The sequence below is a fragment of the Coffea eugenioides genome, chromosome 5 (assembly GCF_003713205.1).
Source record: "Coffea eugenioides isolate CCC68of chromosome 5, Ceug_1.0, whole genome shotgun sequence".
Taxonomy (NCBI): domain Eukaryota; kingdom Viridiplantae; phylum Streptophyta; class Magnoliopsida; order Gentianales; family Rubiaceae; genus Coffea; species Coffea eugenioides.
Window position 1 is genome coordinate 49,777,191 of NC_040039.1, and position 21,657 is coordinate 49,798,847.

Consider the following 21,657-nt stretch of genomic DNA (forward strand, 5'->3'; position numbering starts at 1 on the left):
GTTATATACAATTTTATTTAATTTCTTATCCTTACCAATTTTAATACGAATATAACAATATATTTAAAATTTTAAATAAAATGTAAAAAAATAAATACAAAATAAATATCATATTTTAATTTTATTATTATTCTACAAAGTACGAAATAATAAATAGATAATAGATGAAGAAATTGAGAGTAGTTTAGAGATGGAAGAGAGAAGATTGATTTTGGTGTAGTAGAAAATAAAATTTCAAGTCTTATTTATAGGACAAAATGAAATTAAAAATTTGGAACGTTGTATTGTAACGTTCCAAATTTGTAACGTTGTATTGAAAATTTGGACAAAATTACAACGTTGAATTGTAACGTTGTAAACTTGTAATTCACCCTAACCCCCAATTTGTCAAATTTAGCAGGCAGCCACCTTTCTTGTTTTTTTTCTATCCTTTGCTTTGTTTCTTTCTTCCGTTGAGAGCCTGAGGACCTTTGTGCAAGTCAGGAGGAGCCCCCGAGAGCAAAAATTGTGGTGGCATCATGATGACCTTGGTCATCATGATGCCTCTACTTTTATTATTTTTTATATTAATTATTTTTAAATTTTTTAACGGTTCTGGAACCGGCGGTTCTGGTTCTGGTTCTATTTTTTAGAGAACCAGAACCGGAACCTTTATCCAAGGTTCTACTACGGTTCTGGTTCCACGGTTCTGGTTCCGGTTCTGGTCCGGTTCCAAACGGTTCGGTTCCGGTCCGGTTCCCGGTTCCAAGTGGAACCATGGCCATGCCTACTTACAAGCCATTTTTAACTGTCTTTCTAACAATATCCATCTTTGCCTTCAATAGTTTTCACGCGTTCATGGGATGTAAACCTTAGGTAGTTCACGTTCTTGATTGACATTAACTGGTGTTGGGAAAAATAAAAATTAAAATGAAACCTAGCTACATGATGGAAAGCTGCAAACAGCAAATGTAAATGTTAGCAAGATACTAATGCTCAAATTTTGAGTTGTTCTTTTTCCTTCATTTTTGGACTTAAAGAGCTTAAGAAAATCTTAATCCTCGTACTTGAAGGTCCTCGTTTGACTGACACAGTAACTCCAAAGTGGGCATTAAGTACGTACGGCAGCTATTATGCATTAAAGGAGTTAACACAAGAATTGTTCTTCGGAGACCACAACTACTCAATGGCTTGATTTTCTCTTCAAAATGTGTCTGATTCACCTGTTGAATGCTGGTATAATATCAGTCTTGGAATGGGTGGTTCCTGGGGGATAGCTGGATAGGAAGTCCTTCAGTAGGCACTGGCATTGGGTCCCTTCTGAAGTGGTCAGTGCAGCACAATTTCCAGTGGAATTGAGTAACCAAATGATGCATGGTGATCAAAGTTTCAATCTTTGCAAACTCATATCCTGGACATATACGATACCCCCCTCCGAATGGAACATAGCAGTAAGGAGGTATGGCTGCTTGATTTTCAAATCTAGCAGGATCAAACTTCTCTGGTTCATGGAATATGTTGCTGTCCATATGTGTCATGGCCGCAACCCAGAATATCTAGTCATCAAATCAATAAGGATCATTCCATGCTAATGCGAGTGATATAACTGCTGTAGAATGAAATACTCCTAATTGTTGTCAAGGTTCTTGATCAAGGGGGAAGAAAAAGAAATCGATCAATAAAATTTTACACGGCACCAAAGTTTCAGATAGAATCATACTTGCCATCCTTTAGGAATGATATAGCCTCCAAACTCGATGTCTTTTATTGTCTTCCTAAAACCTCCAAAGATGGGAGGGTAGAATCTTAGAGTCTCCTGCGCCACCTTCCAGGTATATTTCATCTTAGCCAGGTCCTCCCATGTTAGAAACTGTCCCGAGGATTTGCTCTTTGCAATTTCATCTTGTTCTATGTTCGAAAGAAGTCAACTTTTGAACTCGTACAAATTTATGCGCTAATTTACTGCAAAATGCAAATGTAGTAAATGCAAACAGTTGGGAAAAGTGAAAGCGAAGTAGAACTTACCTTTAAGAACAGCTTCATAAACTGTTGGATTATTTGCTAGAAGTCTCACAAGGAAAGTAATCAAAACTGAAGAAGTATCGTATCCTGCTGCCATAATGAGCATCACGTTATGTATTATCTCATCTTCAGATAGTGAATCCTCATTGCCTTCTCCGCGGATGCTCAGTAAGCAAGAAATCAGGTCCTGGTGGGATGGAGCTCCTTTCTGTAGTTGAAGCCTCTTCTCGTGTAAAAGCTCCTTTAACATCCTTTGAACCTTCGCACTGGCCTTGAGGCTGTTGTTGAAGAGTGTGAAGGGCAGGTTAACAGGAATTGACCACATTCCTTCTATCATTTCTTGGAAATGGTGGACATATTGATCTCTTCTTTCTCCACGATCAATCCCAAAAAGAAGAGAGCAAATTATGTTGAACGTGAGCTTCTTCATCAAAGGTAGTACCTACCAGAAGCCCCAGCCACAGTTTGGTGACACAGTAAACAAGTCAATCAGAAACGTTTGCCAATTGAATTTGCAGATACATTCCGAAATTGTGCAGTGTGACTATGTGATCAAGTTTTGGAAGATATTCTCGAAGACATTCAAATCCCAGTTGGCAGGCACATATATTTGGCATGAAAATTTTCCATTTGGATAAGGAACTTCAGTTCATCATCTGATTCAAGTTAAGATTTTGCATCAAGGGTTCAATTATAGGTTATAGCGACTCTTTCCTAGTCAAATTCCTAAGATAACATGCTAGACACGTCATAGAACATACCGTGACCTGCTGATTCCCTTCCCAGTGCATCTCAAGATGGCTCCTGACTTCTTCTTCCATCTTGCTAACGTACATCTTTAAGGATTCTGGCTTCAAGAAAGATACAAGGGCGCCTCTAACCCGTTTATGGTCTTCGCCACTCAGTTCCAACAGGCACCGATCACCAAGTATCATTCTTAGTGACTGCGTCTGCTGGTTGGATATAGAGCTACCATCGCCGCCGAAAATAAGTTTGTTTGCCGCCTGACCGTACATGAAAACTGTTGGTTTACCAAAGAGGCTTAGCTTAGAGATGGGGCCATACTTTTTCACTCTACCTTCAAGCCATCTCTCGGCAGTGTTGGCTCTCATTGCCCAAAGAAGGCCGAGGCTTTGGCCTACCAGAGGAATACCTAGTGACCCTGGAGGGAGCCTTCCTGATGTTCTTGATCTCTTCAGAAGAAGAAAACTGATAGGTAAGAGCAACAAAAGCAAGGCAACGAAGAAATTCATGATTGTGTTTGTGTCGAGGGACCGTGAGAGAGATGGAGAGATCAATGTTAGGCCCGCTGCCAATTAAACATCAGCCTGTATTAATCTTGGCTCATCGTATGGCTTTTATTATTATTATTATTATTTTGACTTCTCGTGAAAGTCTGAGAATTGAATATGATCGTTGACTACGCAACTAGAAGCACGTTATTCTTTTTTGTCAGCAATGATACATTTGTATAACCTATTCTATCCTGATCTAGGTAGAAGGGGAAACCTAAGGAGGCTGTGGTAGGAGACTAGTGGGTATACAGACCCAACTAAACCAAGGGAGTACTCTGACATAACCTTTAGATTTTTTTCGCTACAGGTGAAATTTGAACCCTCACCTACAGTCCAAGGAGGGACTTAAACCCCTCCCTAGTGGTCACTGAGCCATTGGCCCAGTGGTTTAGAAGCACGCTATTCGAGTATCGGCTGTCGGCTGACCGCATGGCATTGAAGTAGAATCAAAATATTTTATAGGGATAATTTCAGAAACCTCCCTGATGTTTCTAACAATTTCACAAAGCTCCCCTTAATATTTTAAAATTATACATACCTCCCCTATTGCTGCAAAAGTACTCTAATATCCCTATATAGGATGCTTAATGACTTTTTTTTTTTTTTACAAAATTTCAAAAATTCCAAGGAAAAGCAAAATTGACTTATTCTCTCCTTCTCTCACGCTTCCACCTTTCTATCTTACTCTTTCTTCCATTTTCTTTTTTGCCCAAATTCCTGTCACCCATTTTTTTCTGCCTAATATTTCTCCTCCAATTCAAGATCAAATTCTATCTATCATCCTTTGCGCCTATTTATCCCCCTTCTTCCCTTCATCATTTTTTTTCTTATCTCTATTATCATATCTTTTTTGCAAATATGATTAGGTCCATCCTTTTTTTTTCCTTTTAATTCTAATTGTAATTGGTTTGATTTTTTGTGTTTATTTATTTTTATCCAATTTTGGTTGATTATGGGCGATAAAACTTAGTGATATCAAAAGTTAAGAATTTGAGGGATGGATGGGTTTTAGAAATGGATGGGTGAAAAAAAAAAATAAATGAGGCTGCAAAGAGCAGAAGACGAAAGAGTTGCACTATTGATTATTAATGAAGTGTTAGTTTTGGATAAAATTTGAGGTTGAGTTTTATCCAATTTAGCACCAAGTGATGGATTCAATTGACTTGTGTAGGAAATGTAGGGGTTGAAGCTATTGGACATAAATTAGGTTGTAGGGTGTTGAGTGTTAGAATTATTGGAATTTATCTTGATTTAAATTGGGGTGCTTGCTTGGCATTTCTTGTGGTGTTGCTTAAAAAAAAGGAAATCATCATAGTTGAATTCTTTTTTGGGAAAATGACTTGTTTCATCCTTAACATTTCGCAAAAATATTCTTTTCGTCCCTCACTTTTAAAATGAAGCAAATTCGTCCCTGACATTTAAAAATTAAAGTTATTACATCCTTGAACCTAATTTTCAATCTGAATCAAACCATTCAATAACCCAATAATAAATTTCAGAAATAGAATTGATAGATCACTCGGTCAATTTCATCATATTCACATGACATTTATTAAACCAAAAAAATAAAAATTATAATATAAAAGGCCATTCTTTGTCTTGGAATAGTAGAGTTTTTTTTGGGTAAATCTTTTCATATGCCGTTAGTATATCCGCTTGCAAATCTAAATGTGTATCATAAATATAAAATTTAGCGTTTAAATTTAAATTGAAATGATATGGCTGTACATAAAACTGTCAGTGTATACAATAATAATGTAGGAAAGATTAATCTTTCTTTTTTATGTTATAATTTTTTATTTTTTCTTTTTGGGTTCATTAAATTTTACATGAATATCAAGTTGAGTTAACCAAGTGATCTACCAATTACACTCCCAAAATTTCTAATCAGGTTGATTGGTGGTTTGATTCAGATTGAAATTTGGGTTCAGGGATGTAAGAACTTCAGTTTTTAAATGTCAAGGACGAAATTGCTTCGTTTTAAAAGTGAGGGACGAAAAGAATATTTTTGTAAAATGTGAAGGATGAAACCGATCATTTTCCCTTCTTTTTTTCTAAACTTCTATTTTTGGTAGAAAGAGTTTGTTGGCTTTGGTGTTGGAAGAAAGGCAATCATCCAAGCTCTTTTTATTTTTCCTTTTTGTCTCTTTGACAAAAAGGGTAATTTAGGATATTTGAAAGAATTGATAGCCTATTAGGCCTATTTTGAAGCAGAAATAGTGAAAGTAAGGAAGGTGAGTATAATTTTTGAAACTTAAGAAGAGTTTTCTAAAATTGTTAAAAATCTCAAGGGAAGTTTCTGAAATTATCCCTATTTTATATTCCAAATGGACTCACCGAGATAGATCTACATATGCATAAATTTTGAGGAAATCACATACTATGACAAATGATGGGGGTCAAAATTTGAACCTTTAACTCCCAACCATCAAGACTTGAGTCTTTGTTGGTGGCCACCAACCCATCTGCTTATTCATTGAGGAGGTTTCAACTTTCAAGTGGCAGTAGGTAACCTCTGTCTACTCATTCTTTTTATTTTTTCCCATTTTTGATATTTGCTGACCAATCAGCGCTGGTATGCCTTGACTTTCTTGGAGTTTAGCCATCTTAGAAATGGCAAGACTCCAGAGATTCTAGAGATGCATTGGCGGGTGAAAGCCAAAGACGTTTAATTTTATGTTTTATTGCTGCAGCATTTGTTTGACCAAAAAAATTTACCTTGGTTTTTTCTTTTAGCAACCGTCGAAGCTTATGATGAAGAGTACTAAACAGCTATTTTGGATGTACAAGCTTGCTTCGAACTACAATAACTAGTCCTGAGAAATCTTCTCTCTCTCTCTCTCTCTCGACGGGAAAAGATGCAGAAAAATAGAGCAAGTTTCAACTGCGGATAACTCTAGAAGGGAACTTCCTGCTCAATGCTGAAGTACAAAACAACTGAGAATTAATTGGCACTTGGCAGAAAATCCGATTCTCGATCCAAGCTTTAGTTGTTAAATTGATTAATGCCCTGCATGTATATTGTATTATGTTTTCTTTTTTGGTGTTAGTTGAATAAGAAGTCCTTGAGTTGGTACTGGCATTTGGGTCTCGACTGAACTGATTGTCTGGGCAGCACAACTTCCATGTGAATTGAGTAACAAGAGACTAAAGACTAAACTCGTATCCTGGACATTTACGAACTCCTGCCCCGAATGCAATGAAGCAGTAAGGAGGAATGGAAGATTGATCATCAATTCTTGTCGGATCAAACTTTGTGGGTTCTTGAAATATGCTGCTATCCATGCGAGTCATGGCCGCAACCCAAAAGATCTAGTAATCGTGAAGGAAGGAATTTTTTAATCCCACGCTTTACCATATACTAGAAAGAACAAAAATAACAGGAGGAGGTATCTCTCTTACTTGCCATCCTTTAGGAATAAGCAGGACATTGTGTATTATCTCTTCTTCATATAATACTTCTGCATTGCCTTCTCCGGGGATGCTAAGTAAACAAGAGATGAGGCCCTGGTGGGACGGAGCCCCTTTTGACAGTTCAAGTCTCTTTTCACGTAAAAGCTGTCAAGTCTCTTTTCACGTAAAAGCTGCTCCTTTAACATATCTTGAATCTTTGCACCGGCCTTAAGGCTGCGGTTGATGCCATGGTTCAAAGTCACGGTCGTGGTCGCGGCCCGGAACGTTCCACATCGATCTCGGCATATCGGTCGCGGTCTCGGTGAGACGCAAATTTTTAAAGTATTTAATATTCTAAAAATTGTTAATAATATAAAAAAGTATGCTAAATAAAAATAATTAAAAATAGTAAAAGAAATGACCAAGTCAATCCATCACGGTGTGACTCGGCTGATTTCTCGTCTTAACTCGGGATAACTCGGAGTGTCTCGGCCGAGTCAATCCGTCACGGTGACAACTAGGCCGATTTCTCGGCGAGTCAAGTATTTCGGTATCGTTTCGTCACGGTATCGTATCGGTAGGGGCCGAGACGGTGACGACTCGGCCGAGTCGTCTCGGTCTCGGCCGAGACTTCGAACCATGGTTGATGCGTGGACGGAGCTCCTCTATTAGCTCTTGGAAGCATAGTTATTAAACCCGGCCCGGCCCGGCGGTCGAACCGGTCAAACCGGTGGACCGGTCATTGGACCGGGCCGGGTTTGGAATCACATCGTTTGTGCAAAGAGACCGTTGACTTAGTCAACGACCCGGCGGTCGAACCAGGTTAAACCGGAAACCCGGCCGGTTTTGGCCGGTTTTGTCACTAACCGAATTTTGTGGAAAAATTATATTGCTATTGTTGGAACTCGAACTTCGGACCTCTGCCCCAACACTACCGCCTGCTTACCACCAAACTACTTCCATATATGTTGACATAGTAGCTTTATTATGATATATAAATGTTTTTTCAATTCTATCTTTTTTTCTCTAAAACAAATTTATTTGGAATCTTTTAATAAAAATTTATTACCCTCCAAACTCTATAAGTTATAAAATGGATTCCAAAAATAACATATTACATAATTCATTTAAAGACAAATATTATTTTTAATAATTTTTTACACTTAAAATTCATAAATAAGCTAGATAATTACACTAAATATAGATAAAATTTTACACTTGAAGTTTGGTATATTAATAAATAACTTTATATTTGATTGATTCTTATATGAATTAATTATTTTATAACAAATTAAATTAAATGAGCTTTTGTTATGGCATTATTTATTACAATTTATATCATATATCTTATATAAATAATTATGAAATATAATATTTAAATATATGTAGTGACCCACCGGTTCAACCACTCACCCACCGGTTAAACCAGTAACCCGTTGACCCACCTCCTTCGCCGGGTCCCTTCCCGGGTTGGGTTTAATAACTATGCTTGGAAGTACTTAACAAGTTGATCTCTTCGAGCTCCATGTTGAACCCAAAAAGAAGTGTACAGATCATGTCGAAAGTCAAGAGTCTTCATTAGAGGTAATACGGACCTAGAAGCCACATGAATTACTAGTTAATCATTGACTTTGCATCAGCTATTCTGTCACAACTCTAATGCTGACAGGATTGTTTATCGTCCTAGATTTAAGTCCGAAACAAACAATTATCTAAAACCAGACGTCAAAGGCATGCTCAAGACTGAATAATTGTTTGCAGCCTGTCCATAGATGAAAACTGTTGGTTTTCCAAAGAGGCTTAGCTTAGAGACTGGACCGTACTTCTTGTCTCTTTCCTCAGACCATGCTTCAGCAATATTGGCTCGCATTGCCCTGAGAAGGCCAAGGCTTTGGCCTACTAAGGGTAGTCCCAGTGACCCCGGTGGAAGCCCCTCTGATGATCTTTCCTTTTCTCCTCCTGAAAAGGAGAAAGAAGACTGGCAGAAGGAACAGGCAAAGTGTGAAAAGATGTTCGTCATGGATGTCTCCTTGTGTTGCAGTCTTGGTGAGTGAGATTGATCGTCCGTAGACACGTTTGATGCTACTTAATGATGAATACTCACTCTATTGCGGGACTTTGTATTGGAAGGAATATGAAACAATGCTGTCAGTGACCATTTGTTTAGTTCCGAAACTTTGTCTATTTTGAGATGGGAATCAGATGTTGTTTCAGTGTCAATCAATTTTATTAGGCTTTTCATTTCGATCGCTTTGTGACTTGGATATGTTACGCGAATTCATGGTTGGGTTTGGTCTTCTATAATGGTTCTCTGGTTCACCGCTTCTATTTCTTATCCAAGTTGTTTGTTATTTTTAATTCCTCCTGCAACAATTCTTTACTAAAAGTCAACTCTTCTCTTTCACACAAACTCATTTCACCATTTCATTTGTATATCCTAATTCTCGCTGCTGTCCACTCGAAAGGCTTGGCCATCTTCACCCTGGTTGGTAGGTGTATTCGGGCAGACAGAGAAGAAAAAAAAAATCTTGTCATCTCTTAGGGAGTACAATTCCTACTAAATACTGATTAACTACTTGTTAAACTATCAGCACTCCGATTCCCCTTTGTCCGTTCAGGGATTGGCCATCTTCACCTCTGTTGTTTAGCCTTATTCGAAGACAATGAATATGGATAGCTAAACAAGCCTCTAGGCAGACTTCTTCCCACTAAAACGGAGTCCAACAATCAACATCTTACGGTTGCATAAATCTTCATATGATTACGTGAAATAGTAGAGAGCACTTGTATACATGCAAAACACAGTGGGAGTGGTAAAATCTGTTGATTTGCCAGTAAAGTGGCACAAATTCTTTTCCTGCTTTCGTGCAAAGCTGTTTAATTAGTAATGTAGCAAAGTAGCCGAAAATACAACCTCGTCTTGAACCCGTAAGGTTAAATGCTGCTTCTCAGGGCCATCACTCGCTCTTTGTGGGGAAATGGTTTCCACCAGTGATAATTTTGTAGAGATAAAATACAGTCATAACCGCGCTGCAAGAGAGTACGGAGGAGTTCCATTTCAGAATCTCAAAGTAAATTAGGGGGAAAATCATAAAAAACTAGGTAAGACACCAAGTTACCTCATCCAGGTAAGTAACTAAGTCAAACAAAGATAGTTATAAATATCACAAAGAATTTACCGACAAAGATACTAGACAGAGAAAAAGATACTAATGATTTATCTAGCAACATGCAGTGCAACATAAGGGATAAAATATCAAGTACAAATGGTTTTATACTAAACCATTCATCTAGCAATGTGCAATAAATACGCATCCCACTCAACATCAGCAATCAAATATCAAGCATAAATGGTTTTGGAACTCCAAAAATGTTAAATCATTTCAAGACTCCCAGAGCAACCATGTAAGACGCTACAATGTGGCAGATGATATTTGACCATTCTTGCTCTACCCTGGTGATGAGGTTAATTGGGGACAAAAAAATTTGTGATGAGGCTAGTGCAATTTTCTTCCTGGCCCTATTGCTATCTCCTATCCTAGTTCTTTGTGATTGACCCTGATGATGCCAACATGTTCCCCACTTTTAGGTAGTAATTGAAGCCCATAGGTTGCTTTAGTTCGAAATTCTGCCTTCATGAACTTTGGCATTGAAGGCAAAGAGCCCATAGAATGAATAAATGCATAACATGGATGCAAGCATTTTTCTGCCCCAGATTCTAGTTCTGCAACAAAATAGAATAATCCAACTACAAAAAGCATCCTCTTCCAATGTTTTTAAATTACCTGATCCCAGCAACAACACCTGCAGGCATTATCTTTGAAGTTTGCAGGTAGCGATGTACCATGACCCATGTAAGTACAGCAGCACAAGCTGTTTGAACCACATTTGAAATATTAGATACCAAATTGTGAATCATAGAGCTAATCATTGTTCAAATAAGATCATCAAAAGTATATACAGCCTCTTTTATAGATCACCACATAACAACATTGACAAAAGAAAAGGCGATAACTTGCAATTCAAATGTAAAAATTGCAAGTACAAGAGATTAGAAATCTAACTAGGGAAAAGATCTATTCTTTGCATCTTAAAACCCATAAAAGTTTATTTAGGTTTAGAAGAGCATAGGCATGGTCCTGTACAAGCGCACAGCTTTGATCTACTAACTTCCTTGATGGTTCCTAAGTAGACCCTTTACATCTTTATAAAGGTTATATCCCTCCCCCCCCCCCTCTCTTGGCCCCCAAAAAAGCGCTTAGTAAACCAGGAGCAGAGGTTGGAGTGTCCCCAAACTTCTGAGCTCCAACAAAGACTCACACACTAAAGACAGCATATGAAGTCCGTTACAACTTGTTATCCACCTAAGAGAACTACAGAGCCAAAGAGAATTTGCTGTCTTCAAAAGTACATGCTGCAAAAGCATTTCATTACAGTAACTCTTAGTTTAGCTTATGCACAAGCAAGGAGCTTGGGAAGTTACATTTTGCAGCAAGAAAAAGTTTAACAAGAAGAAAGCTAAAATTATACAAGTCGGAACGTACTTGCATAAGCAGCTAAATGTGCATACCATATGCCAACTAAATCTGTAACAAATTCGCATGTTGATCTCAATTCTTCTTCTATTTATGATGCAACGTACAAAATGCCAATAAGGCGAAACTATATTTTGCTGTTATCCTAGTTCCTCAAGCAGGCATAACAGAAAGTAAACTCGGATTAAGAATTAAACTTGGACCATCCAAATCTACACGAGGTAATGGATCTACTACAAGTCTAAATCAAGAAAAGCAAGATCTGAACATAAGATAATTGCTGCAACAGTTCTTTCTCCCAAATTCGTTACGTTGTCTTCTCACTATACCAAGTAGCGAAGTCATAAAACGCAGAAAAAACTAAACTGTTTTTGCCAAAATCGGATTTTCGCCCAAGAATATTTATGTATGCCATATAAAGAAAAGATATTTCCTTCCACACTTCACAACTTTTCGAACATGATTAACTATCATATCACCAGGAGAAAAAAAAAAAAAGATGTCCATCTCGAGGGAAAAAAAATTGCAGACGTCTTAGGAAATTTGACTTATGAGGAATTTGATTACCAGTTTCAAGAATCAAGGCAAGATAAGAGTTCTTGCGCTTATGGAAAGCTTGGAGGCTCAGATAACCAGCTAAGAGGAGGACTAATCCCGTGCCAAGACCCCCAGCCAGTGAAGCTGTGCTTCCCTTCCTGGCATATCCGACGATGCCACCAGCAACAAGAATCAGGCCATACGGAATCGTAAAGCAAAAGTCATGCATTTTTCACCAACTGGGTTTTGGAAGTAAGATTGAGAGAATTCGACAAATTGGAGGCCTTTCTTCTCCAGATCAAGAAAGAAATTTATCTGAGGGTGGTTTTTCTGAAAAATTCAGCTGCGAAATTTGGAGGGGCTAGTGGTGTGGTGTGGTGGGCACGAGCCTGTTGCTTTATTTCTTGGTCAAAAGCCAAAACCCAAAACTTTACCTGCAGCTACCTACTACAGGGGCAGGATGGTAAACTAGAGGCTGATTAACGGAACAAACCCAAGGAAGGCCCAAATCTGTTCCACGCCTTTACCTGACTCCGTCTACTTAACCCGTTTCGTATGGACTGCTCCGTGAACTAATGCAGGTTCATTTTCAGATCCGAACCTGGCCACTACGGAGGCTACATCTACTTTATTTTCTTCTCAACCCGTCACAAATTCGTTCAAGCTACATTCAGGGAACCCTAACCTCAACTGCAGCAATGGCGACTAAATCGGGTTCTTCAAAGAGACCCATGTGCCCGATATGCTCCAAGCCCGCCCGAATTTGCCTCTGTACCCGATTAAAAGCCCCCAGTCTCGAGAACTCTGTCGCCGTCACAATCCTCCAACACAGCCTAGAGAAAAAGCACCCCCTGAATTCTACAAGAATAGCCTCCCTTGGCCTAAGAAATCTCACCGTAGTTTCAGTATCTGATGTCAATTTTGAAGGCCGGTTCGTCTTGGACTTCAGCTATCCGGATTCTAAAACGGGTTCGAGTCATTGGGATACGAATATCACTGATTTTGGAGGAAAAGGAAATGGTAAAAGAAAGTGGGATTCTGTTCAGTGGCCTATTCAATGTAATGGATCAGAGAAAGGTTCTCATTTCGTGAAGTTAACGGAAAGGCCAGAAGAGAAAAGGACTAATCTTGCTGACTCTGATGAGGATTTTAGTAAAAGAAATGATTTTGGTTGTGTTACAGCTTCCAATAGTGAATCTTTAATCACTGAATATGTTTCAGGACCAGCTTTTAGTCCAACTGAAGCAGTTTCTGGATGTTCAGGAGATGCTGTTGTTGCTTTTACTATTGAGAAGTACGGCGCTATTGCATCTTTATGTAACCAAATGCAGAAACAGAACAAGTTTGATCAGCTATTGGCTTCTCAAATAGCTGGTAACGATTTAGGAAAAGGGTTCAGTGTAGTTAAGTTTCAGAGAAAGCAGTTGCATGGAATTGATGAATACGAGGAGTTTCAGGAGTTTGAAATCAAAGTTCCCCCCGGATCCGTATTGCTTTTTCCTAGTGAAAGAGCAGTGAGGATTGAGGCTATTAATTTCGAGGTGAAGAACTTGATTCTGTTGGATGGAACATGGGCTAAGGCCAAGAGAATGTACAGCGAGAATCCTTGGTTGAAGCTTTTGCCTCATTTGAAATTGGATTTAGATGAGCTGAGCTTGTATAGTGAAGTGAGGCATCAGCCAAAGACCGATTGTCTGTCGACTATTGAGAGCATTGTATATGCACTCAAGGCTTTGGGCGAAGACCCTGAGAAATTGGATGGTCTGCTAGAGGTCTTTAAATCCATGGTCGGAGATCAGAGGCAATGCAAAGATGAAAGATTGAGCAAAATCTCTGTAAAGCCTTCACAATCTTGAGCATTGATCTCATCATTTCAGTTTTCCATATTCACAATGGGACTCTTCATTAAATTGTTGGGATCTAATTGACAGTTTCTTGCCCTTCTGTGTTCTTTAAGTTAGCGTTCAGCATTTTATGCTTTTACATATTCTGCACGTTACCTCTAAAATTACACGGAAGAATAATAATGTGTTGCTATATAGTATATCCATAGAGGAAAGGCCTAGTAACTTCTTTAACTAAGTAACCTCATCTCATGCCTTTAACAATAAAAATTCATAGCAAGTCAAGATTAAGGCTAAAAGATGAACCAACTATTCAATGTTTAAATCGAACTCAGCTTGGTAAGAATCTGTTAGAGTTTAGTTCACCAACTAATCAAGTCTAGATTGAACTGTGTTTTATGTTCGATAATATTCAGACTCGATAAAAAAAATACTCATTCAAATTCAATTTGACGAATAAATAGTTCAATTTTGAACAAATTTTCTAACTCGTTAAAATAATCAAACAAATTTGAACACTAAAGTGTTTGATTTGATTAGACTCGTTTACACGCTTAATCAAGATGAAACTCATTAAGGCAAAATATCTTGATAACTACTAAGGTATCCACTGCAAATTTTAGTTTAGTAATTTAAAACATTAACCATGCAACCAAAAAATTAGGTTCAATCTGTAAGCACCTCATTTGTTAACAATAGGAATTGAAGATGTACCAACCAACTTTTATCCTCGAGCTGGGATTCACTTGATAGGAACTTGTCCAAGATTAATTTGTTACTTCATTAGAGCAACCCCTAACAAGAATTAGAGTTAATTAACTTCATAAATTCAGACAGTGAACTCCAGTAAGCACAAATCTCGATTAAATTTAACATGAATAAGGTAAAGCACTGAATACTGTAATTTTGGGCTTGATTAACGTCTGAGTGCTGAGAAGTTCAACAAAGTGCAATCCAAATCCAGATCCTATTCTAAGCAAACAAAGTACCAATTTTAAGCTCAGTTCCAGCCAGGCCCAAAACCTATTATGGGCTTCCCCCCTTGGCAAAACTTGGAGAAAAGCCAGAAGCAAGTCTTGTACCCAAGAGTGGCGTAGACTAGTCTAATTTCTTCATGTCACCTGGCCGGCGACGAAACCTGACGGACATCGCATTATGCTGAAGCTCTTCGCATGTCGTCGGACAACCTCTCGAGGCCTGCCCAAAATTACATCTTTACCCTCATCCCCAATGCTCTGTGTCTCTCGATTTCTGAGCCACTCTCCATTATCTGATGAAGAAGACATTTACGACCCTCCATTCTCACCTACCTCCAAAACCCTCCTTAAACCCCCGGCAGGGAGACAACACAAGAAGAAAAATGAACAAAAGAAAGCTCGAGGAGGGAAAAAGGGTTCCTCAAATGTGCTTGATTCCCGAAATGCCCTGAATTTTCCGGTAAAGTCGGACCTACCCTTTGATTTCAAGTATTCCTACTCTGAGACCAACCCGGATGTGAAGCCAATCGGGTTTCGCGAACCGCCGAGGTTCTCTCCGTTTGGTCCTGGTCGGCTTGACCGGAAATGGACCGGGACGTCGGCCCCGGCTGAAGAGTCTGTGGATTCGGAGAAGTTGGCCGAGCAACGGAAAAAGGTTTTTGGGGAACCTTTAATGAAGGAGGAGATTGCAGAGCTCGTGGAGAAATATAGGCATAGTGATTGTTCTCGCCAAATCAATTTAGGTAATTCAAATTTTGTTTCCTTTTGATTCTGATGATTAAAAAAAAAATTCACTCTTTTGCTAGGAAAAGTAATTAGAGCTTGATTTACTAATCAAACCAAGTCCAAGGACGTTCCTTTGAGCTTGGTTCAAGTGCTTTATCTCTTGCTGATAATTGATTAGGTATCTGAACTTATGTTTGAGGAAAGCTTTTACGCAGCCAAGGCATTATGGAATATGATTTTAGAGGCTGAAAAGTTTGTTTTTGGCTCCCCCTATATCAATATGTTAGTGCGTGATAGGATTCAGTGGAGATAAGTTAGGAGTTAAGATTTTATTGGGTTGCGATTCTTGCTTAATACTGTGTTTAGTTGTCAGGATGAGGGAATTATGCATATTATGAAAACTCATGCTAGGCCCTAGTTGTAAAGACTAATGAATTGGGTTTTCCATCTAATTAATTTGATAAAGGGAAAGGAGGAGTTACTCACAACATGCTGGAAGACATTCATAACCATTGGAAGAGGGCTGAAGCTGTGAGGATTAAGTGCTTAGGGGTGCCAACTCTTGACATGGACAATGTTTGTTTTCATCTCGAGGTTTGGAACTGTAAACTACCTGTTAATGTCAAACCTTAATAGTATTTCATTTCTTTATTTAGTCTATCTGTGGTTTGTGCTCATCAGGATCACAGTGTGCTTGTAGGATAAATCTGGTGGGATGATAATTTATCGTCAGAGTAACGTTCTCCTGCTATACAGAGGTCGGAACTATGATCCTAAAAATAGACCAGTCATTCCTTTGATGCTGTGGAAGCCATATGCGCCAATATATCCAAAGCTTGTGAAGCCTGTTGCTGATGGCCTGACATTTGACGAGACAAAGGAGATGAGAAACAAAGGGCTCAACTCTGATCCCATAATGAAACTCAGTAAGGAAATTTAGTTTCGGGAGTTTTATATTGTCTGCCCATTTCTTCTCATGGTTAAGCTCGCGAAATTAAAATGCTGCTTTATTTGTTATGTAGAGCTGGTAATAGTTGCTGCTTCTTTTCTACAGCCAGGAATGGTGTGTATGTGAATGTGGTAGACAGAGTGAGAGATGCATTTAAGACCAAGGAAGTTGTTAGACTAGATTGTGCACACGTGGGGACTAGTGACTGCAAAAGGATCGGAGTTAAGTTACGGGTATGGCTCTTGTGGAGAGTAATATATCTATCTTACATGAAATTTGTTTGTCTCAAATTGGTTGACCCGTACGTCTGATGCTGCATTTCTCATTCCCATTCATACACTGCTGCAGGATCTGGTACCTTGTATTCCTATCTTCTTCAAGGACGAACAAATAATACTTTGGCGGGGAAGGAATGATCAGATATACAGCTCAAGTGCAGTGGAACTTGCAGCTTAAAAAGATGCTAGTTTTGAGTCCTAGGTTGTTGGCATCCCGGGCTTATAGGCTATAGCTAACGGATTGGACTACCTTGTAAATACAATACCAACTAAAGAGGAGACAATTAGAAAAGAGAGTTCATAATGGAAAGAACATTATATTAGACTGTGGAGTAATCGCCTCCCATTTTGTCATTCGTATTTAGTGTCCCGCTGTGCAACGATGCCATTGTTGCGTAACAACCTTTTTTCTTTTCGTCTAAATTTTATTTATCAAACAGATTGCAACTACTGATGCTGTGTGTGCTCTCTCTCTCTCTCTCACACACACACACACACACACACACACACACACACACACTTTGCGCAGCTCAGCATATACCAGCTCGAGCGCTTCCTAGTAGCTAACAAAATCTTGGTTATTCAGCATTTCTAAGTACAGTACTTAATCAGTTATAACAAGTTCTTCTTTTGGTAATACTTGTCACCACCTTTTATGTAGCAGCATGCATGGTTCACTCACATGATAAGGGCGATGGCAAATTTGGATGTCGGCAACACAACGAGGATTTTCATGGTGTCTGTCCGGATCCCTTAAAGGAACCAATCAATATGCTCATACTGTACTCAAAAGCTGATGTCTAGTTTCATTCACCTTAGAAAAATCTTATCCTTGAGTTTTCCACAGTTCCAGATTATATAGGACCCAGATTAATGAAGATCACTTTAATGGTCAGTTTTGCCAAAAGGCCCTGGTTTTAAATTCAAAGTCCCGAGTACTTTTAAGGATGGATTCAATCCACTTCCAGAAAATAAGACCCTGGATTTAAACTCACATACCGTAAGTAATCTTCTTATATAGCAATTTAAGGATTCAGTCCACTTCCAGAAGAAAGGAAGGTACATACCGTTCTTACAATACCTTTCAATACATAATAACAGTACAACAGATTTGCACTCCTCTAACTATGCTGGTATTATACACTGCTTGAGGAGTTTGTGCGGTAGTTCATTTAATTAGGCACCCCCTTGAGAGAACAGTTTACGGCTGCAATAGGAGCTTTCTCAAGTCACGACTCTCTTCAAGAATGCAACCCGAACTCCTTAGAGTGGTTATCCAGACCTCATCGGACCTCACTGGTTCATCATTGTCATTCCTATGCCAGCTCCAGAAAGCATGAGTGGAATTCACTATCTTGAGCTCACCATGACCAAAACTTGCTTCGCGGAACACTGACCATTCAGGCTGTTGATCTTTGAACCTGTCATCATTTCCCAAGACTAGTTAGACGTCAATGTGGAGAGGAAAAGGGAAGAACATGAATTGCAAAAAGTGACTTGTAAAACTCAATAATGACTCAACTGAGATATCAATGTTTCAAAACATCAAGTTTAACTCCTTCAGTCCTCCCCACCCTCCCCCTTTTTCCCCTCTCTCTGTGACAGACACACAAACAAACACAGGCACGCACTCAAAAAACATCCCTGCTTGGATCAATGTCACTCCCTTTTCAACTTCCCCAAAAGCTTTTTTTTTTTTTACTATACGCAGAAAATATTTTGTTGCGAATGTACAACGGAATTGAAGTATTGTGGGAGAGAGAGAGAAAAAGAAAAAAGGAAACTTCATTAAACCAATAACTCTTGTTCACGATGCAATTCAGTTACTCGACCCAAAGAGCCATACTACATGAAAGAGGCTTTCTTTAATCTTTCTTAGGTGTGCAAGGGGATCAAGAGGAAGACTCACCGATGTGCTAAACCTTCTCTATTTCCTCCATCACCAATTGTTATATGTACAGCACCACAAGAATCCGATCTGCCATTGTAAACACGTTGCTGCGGACAAGGAACCAAATAATCAGGTTAGGTTCCAGATCACTCAGAAACAAGGGACCAAATAAGAAGTTAAACCAATTTGGGCATACCGAGCGTTCATAAGCATGCACATGACCAGCAAGTACGATATCCACACCGGCAGCGTTTAATAAAGGTTCCATTGATGCCATCATGTTGTCACCTTCGCCTTGATGAGCGTCATTACTGTTGTACCACGGCACATGGAATAGTGCAAGTAGCCAAGGTGTCTTCTCACGATCTACCTTTGCAAGATCAGCCTGTAATTCAAGGTTCAGTGAAGTACTAAGTTTTCTTGGTTCAGAAAATTAATCATTGGAGACATATGTCCTATTCTATTACTCGACATATGCACTTTTAGAATCATTTAAGAGCATGACTTTCTGTTAAAAATATCTTAGAGGAAACGAAATTTATAGACAAACCATAAACTTTTCCAAGCAAAGGAAAGAACTTGATTAGTAATCTGAAATTATTGTAAAGGATATGGATCCTGGAATAGATTTGTTTTAAAAGAAACATAAGCAATACAACTCATATAAAAATTTTTGCTGAATCTACATTCCATGTGTTCCAGCTCATCAGAACGATCAAAGGTTGTGATTCAATGATTCACTTAGGCATAAATGTCTACAGCGGTACTGCTTCGTGTTGACATTTAAATTTCAGAGCGGCCTCAAAGCAATTCCTCAAAACCGATATGGATAAGTAATGAAAATAAATCTCTCCTTTTCTCTGCCCTTGATTATGTCAGACATTTCAGAAAGACACTAATCATACCCGTGGCCCTGATACTTTAATTACCTTATTTGGAAGAGTAGTGGGAAAATTATTAAAAGAAAGGCAATTTCGCGCAAAAGCATACAGATGTTCAAACCTTCAGCCAACTATATTGGTCCGAGAATTCATCATAATCTGTATATGAACCAAGCATGATGATATGTGCACCGGCAACATCAAATGAATAGTACAAGTTTGAACTGGATCCACTCTCCTCATATGGCATTTTCCATCTTGCATTATAAGAAGCAAACGACTTTTTGATTAGTAGTATGTGCTCCTTTTCATGGTTACCTTGTGTCACCATCCAAGGCCTGGCACTGGCAAGTGGCTGCACCAGCTCACCAAATGTATCCCACCTACTCTGTATGTAATCAGCATATGAAAGGTCTCCAGGGAGCATATACACATCGTATATGCACTGGTCTATGTGATCTAAAGTTGATTTGGTCCATCCAGTTTGACCCAAATCACCAGCCACTGCCAGAGTGATTGGGAACTGGGATGGTGGGGTTTTGAACTTGAACTCAGGACCCTCTCTACCACATTGATAGTAGTATATGGTGTCATCCTCCAGTGGCCCAATGACAGTATGGTGTATCTTCCCTGAGCTGTACAGAAGATAACTGTACGATGTGCTTTCTCCTTGAGCAACAGAGTTATATTTTCCAGGTAACATCCCATAGTTAACAACTGAAGGAGCAGATTTATCATCTGTGATCCATGTGACACGCATGTGCTTATCCCCGGCCAAAGAGATATGAACCTACAGCAACTCAACAAGAGCGAAGAGGACAGTCAACTTGTGCAACGAAAATATCCCTGAGTAAGAACAACCAGCTTTACAGCCTTCATACATAAACCTGACAAGAAAGAATCAAAATAATCCTACAACAATAAACAGCATCCACAAACTTTTGGCTACACTAAGAGTGCATTATGCGCTGGAAATCCAACATCAGTGACCTCTTGAAGCATTGAATCTTACTATTGACGGCTACATGCAAGGAAGTAAGAAGCACGCATGTACATCTATACATATAATACCTACAGAAAAGAGTAATATAAGCTCTCCTACACTTTCTGAATGCTCCCTTTATTTTATTTTATATATTTTTTTTGTTTTCCAATTTTTAGCAACTAATATAGGTGAGCTGATCACAAGTCTCCCACAAAGATATCATCTTTCGATGAATAAGCTTGAGCTTTAACCATGACAAACACCAATTGACAACAAATTTCTGAAGACTTAAACGTACACACACTTTCTTTGAAACAATTCACACTCTTTTCATCAAAGCTCAAGAAAATTAACAAGATCCCGTTATGATAGCATCACAGGCAGTGGACTTGCTAACAACCCTTTATCCAAAATTCACTAAAACAAAAAGCAAACTAGTTTAAAGGACAAAAGAAAGGCCTTCCTATTGATCCCTTTTCTTACCTGTTGGGGATGAGAAGAATGCTTCGGACTCCATGGAAACTGAAGATTTTTCCGAGGTGCAGGTCGAATGTAATCGCCGGTTGTAGCAATTACATTTATCACTGAAACAACTGCCAATGAAACTACAGATACTAGTGTCTTCAGATTTGGCTTCATAACTTTGTGATCTTTTACTTGCTTCAACTCACCATTAATTAATAGGAACCAAGAACCAATAAACAGTAGGAAGAGAGAGAGAAGCAAGGGAAGCAGTAGGTAATAAATTTCCGTTCAATGGTGGATAACGTCCTTTTAGGAACGCTTCTTGTCCTGATTGCAATTTTGTCTTCATTATTCCATGTGAACTTTATATTTGTATATATAGTATGATTTTATTCTCGGACTTTTGTTTTCCTTTTTATTTTTTTAGGATCTCAAAAAATGCCAATACCCATTTTTTCTTTTTCATTCCGCGTAAGCTCTTTTTTTTTTTTTTTTTTTTCTTGAGTGTGCCAAGTTGTAATCTAATCGTATGTATATCTTATCCTAATTAAATTTAATCTTGCGTTGGTGATTAGCATAATGATACATTTGCAATATGGGGACCAAATGCTATTTGATTAGGAAAGGGTTAAGGAAAGGGTTGAAGAGATCTTGGTGTTGGAACTAATCATCATTGTTGAGGCATAGTTCAAAGATCCTATTGCTCTGCTGCTGACTAATTAGTTTTCTCCGCGCCCATATTTTTAAGATGTGTACAAGATTCATTACAAATGCAACTTATTAATGATCAATTGTGTGGATTTAGAACAGAAGGAAGTGACTTTAGCCCTTTCTTTTTCTTTTGGTAATTCTTTCAGACTTCATTTCTTGCAAATACAAGCTTGTAAGTTGAGTACATCA

General features: G+C 38.6%; 5 protein-coding genes across 6 annotated transcripts; 2 read left to right on the forward strand and 3 right to left on the reverse strand.

Annotated features, from left to right (window-relative positions):
• Nucleotides 1–972: 972 nt before the first annotated feature.
• Nucleotides 973–3,266, reverse strand: LOC113772265 (cytochrome P450 716B1-like). The gene is made up of 4 exons (XM_027316856.1): nucleotides 2,763–3,266; nucleotides 2,005–2,443; nucleotides 1,700–1,887; nucleotides 973–1,535 (listed from the first exon to the last, which is right to left on the reverse strand). Exons 1-4 carry the CDS (start codon nucleotides 3,252–3,254, stop codon nucleotides 1,224–1,226), a joined length of 1,431 nt encoding a protein of 476 aa, XP_027172657.1. The 5' UTR covers nucleotides 3,255–3,266; the 3' UTR covers nucleotides 973–1,223.
• A 6,142-nt stretch (nucleotides 3,267–9,408) lies between these two features.
• LOC113772128 (protein FATTY ACID EXPORT 5-like) lies at nucleotides 9,409–12,126 on the reverse strand. The gene is made up of 3 exons (XM_027316687.1): nucleotides 11,792–12,126; nucleotides 10,475–10,562; nucleotides 9,409–9,719 (listed from the first exon to the last, which is right to left on the reverse strand). The coding sequence occupies exons 1-3, from the start codon at nucleotides 11,988–11,990 to the stop codon at nucleotides 9,647–9,649; spliced, it is 360 nt and encodes a 119-aa protein (XP_027172488.1). The 5' UTR covers nucleotides 11,991–12,126; the 3' UTR covers nucleotides 9,409–9,646.
• Nucleotides 12,127–12,265: 139 nt separating this feature from the next.
• Nucleotides 12,266–13,693, forward strand: LOC113772127. The gene has a single exon (XM_027316686.1). It carries the CDS (start codon nucleotides 12,337–12,339, stop codon nucleotides 13,615–13,617), a length of 1,281 nt encoding a protein of 426 aa, XP_027172487.1. The 5' UTR covers nucleotides 12,266–12,336; the 3' UTR covers nucleotides 13,618–13,693.
• Nucleotides 13,694–14,726: 1,033 nt separating this feature from the next.
• Nucleotides 14,727–16,976, forward strand: LOC113770906 (CRS2-associated factor 2, mitochondrial). 2 transcript variants are annotated; one of them, XM_027315531.1, is made up of 5 exons: nucleotides 14,727–15,325; nucleotides 15,775–15,902; nucleotides 16,009–16,234; nucleotides 16,363–16,490; nucleotides 16,606–16,976. In XM_027315531.1, exons 1-5 carry the CDS (start codon nucleotides 14,761–14,763, stop codon nucleotides 16,711–16,713), a joined length of 1,155 nt encoding a protein of 384 aa, XP_027171332.1. In that variant the 5' UTR covers nucleotides 14,727–14,760; the 3' UTR covers nucleotides 16,714–16,976. The 2 variants fall into 2 exon arrangements, with proteins under 2 accessions (XP_027171332.1, XP_027171333.1); XM_027315532.1 differs by lacking the exon at nucleotides 16,606–16,976 and having other exon boundaries at nucleotides 16,331–16,455.
• Nucleotides 16,977–17,500: 524 nt separating this feature from the next.
• On the reverse strand, nucleotides 17,501–21,092 carry LOC113770142 (purple acid phosphatase 18). The gene is made up of 5 exons (XM_027314523.1): nucleotides 20,776–21,092; nucleotides 19,429–20,097; nucleotides 18,623–18,811; nucleotides 18,445–18,533; nucleotides 17,501–17,956 (listed from the first exon to the last, which is right to left on the reverse strand). The coding sequence occupies exons 1-5, from the start codon at nucleotides 20,929–20,931 to the stop codon at nucleotides 17,737–17,739; spliced, it is 1,323 nt and encodes a 440-aa protein (XP_027170324.1). The 5' UTR covers nucleotides 20,932–21,092; the 3' UTR covers nucleotides 17,501–17,736.
• Nucleotides 21,093–21,657: the final 565 nt, after the last annotated feature.

What these genes read in the sequence shown, in the direction of transcription:
- LOC113772265 (XM_027316856.1), bottom strand. Translation starts at nt 3,254, where the DNA reads ATGAATTTCTTCGTTGCCTTGCTTTTGTTGCTCTTACCTATCAGTTTT. An exon ending in AAGGGAATCAGCAGGTCACG is followed by an intron (nt 2,444 to 2,762) that starts GTATGTTCTATG and finishes GGCTTCTGGTAG; the next exon opens with GTACTACCTTTGATGAAGAA. An exon ending in TTATGAAGCTGTTCTTAAAG is followed by an intron (nt 1,888 to 2,004) that starts GTAAGTTCTACT and finishes TTTCGAACATAG; the next exon opens with AACAAGATGAAATTGCAAAG.
- LOC113772128 (XM_027316687.1), bottom strand. Translation starts at nt 11,990, where the DNA reads ATGCATGACTTTTGCTTTACGATTCCGTATGGCCTGATTCTTGTTGCT. An exon ending in TGCCTTGATTCTTGAAACTG is followed by an intron (nt 10,563 to 11,791) that starts GTAATCAAATTC and finishes TGGTTCAAACAG; the next exon opens with CTTGTGCTGCTGTACTTACA. An exon ending in GGTGTTGTTGCTGGGATCAG is followed by an intron (nt 9,720 to 10,474) that starts GTAATTTAAAAA and finishes ACTCTCTTGCAG; the next exon opens with CGCGGTTATGACTGTATTTT.
- LOC113772127 (XM_027316686.1), top strand. Translation starts at nt 12,337, where the DNA reads ATGCAGGTTCATTTTCAGATCCGAACCTGGCCACTACGGAGGCTACAT.
- LOC113770906 (XM_027315531.1), top strand. Translation starts at nt 14,761, where the DNA reads ATGCTGAAGCTCTTCGCATGTCGTCGGACAACCTCTCGAGGCCTGCCC. An exon ending in TGATCCCATAATGAAACTCA is followed by an intron (nt 16,235 to 16,362) that starts GTAAGGAAATTT and finishes TCTTTTCTACAG; the next exon opens with CCAGGAATGGTGTGTATGTG. An exon ending in GGATCGGAGTTAAGTTACGG is followed by an intron (nt 16,491 to 16,605) that starts GTATGGCTCTTG and finishes ACACTGCTGCAG; the next exon opens with GATCTGGTACCTTGTATTCC.
- LOC113770142 (XM_027314523.1), bottom strand. Translation starts at nt 20,931, where the DNA reads ATGAAGCCAAATCTGAAGACACTAGTATCTGTAGTTTCATTGGCAGTT. An exon ending in ACCAATATAGTTGGCTGAAG is followed by an intron (nt 18,812 to 19,428) that starts GTTTGAACATCT and finishes CTTGAATTACAG; the next exon opens with GCTGATCTTGCAAAGGTAGA. An exon ending in TGCATGCTTATGAACGCTCG is followed by an intron (nt 18,534 to 18,622) that starts GTATGCCCAAAT and finishes CCTTGTCCGCAG; the next exon opens with CAACGTGTTTACAATGGCAG.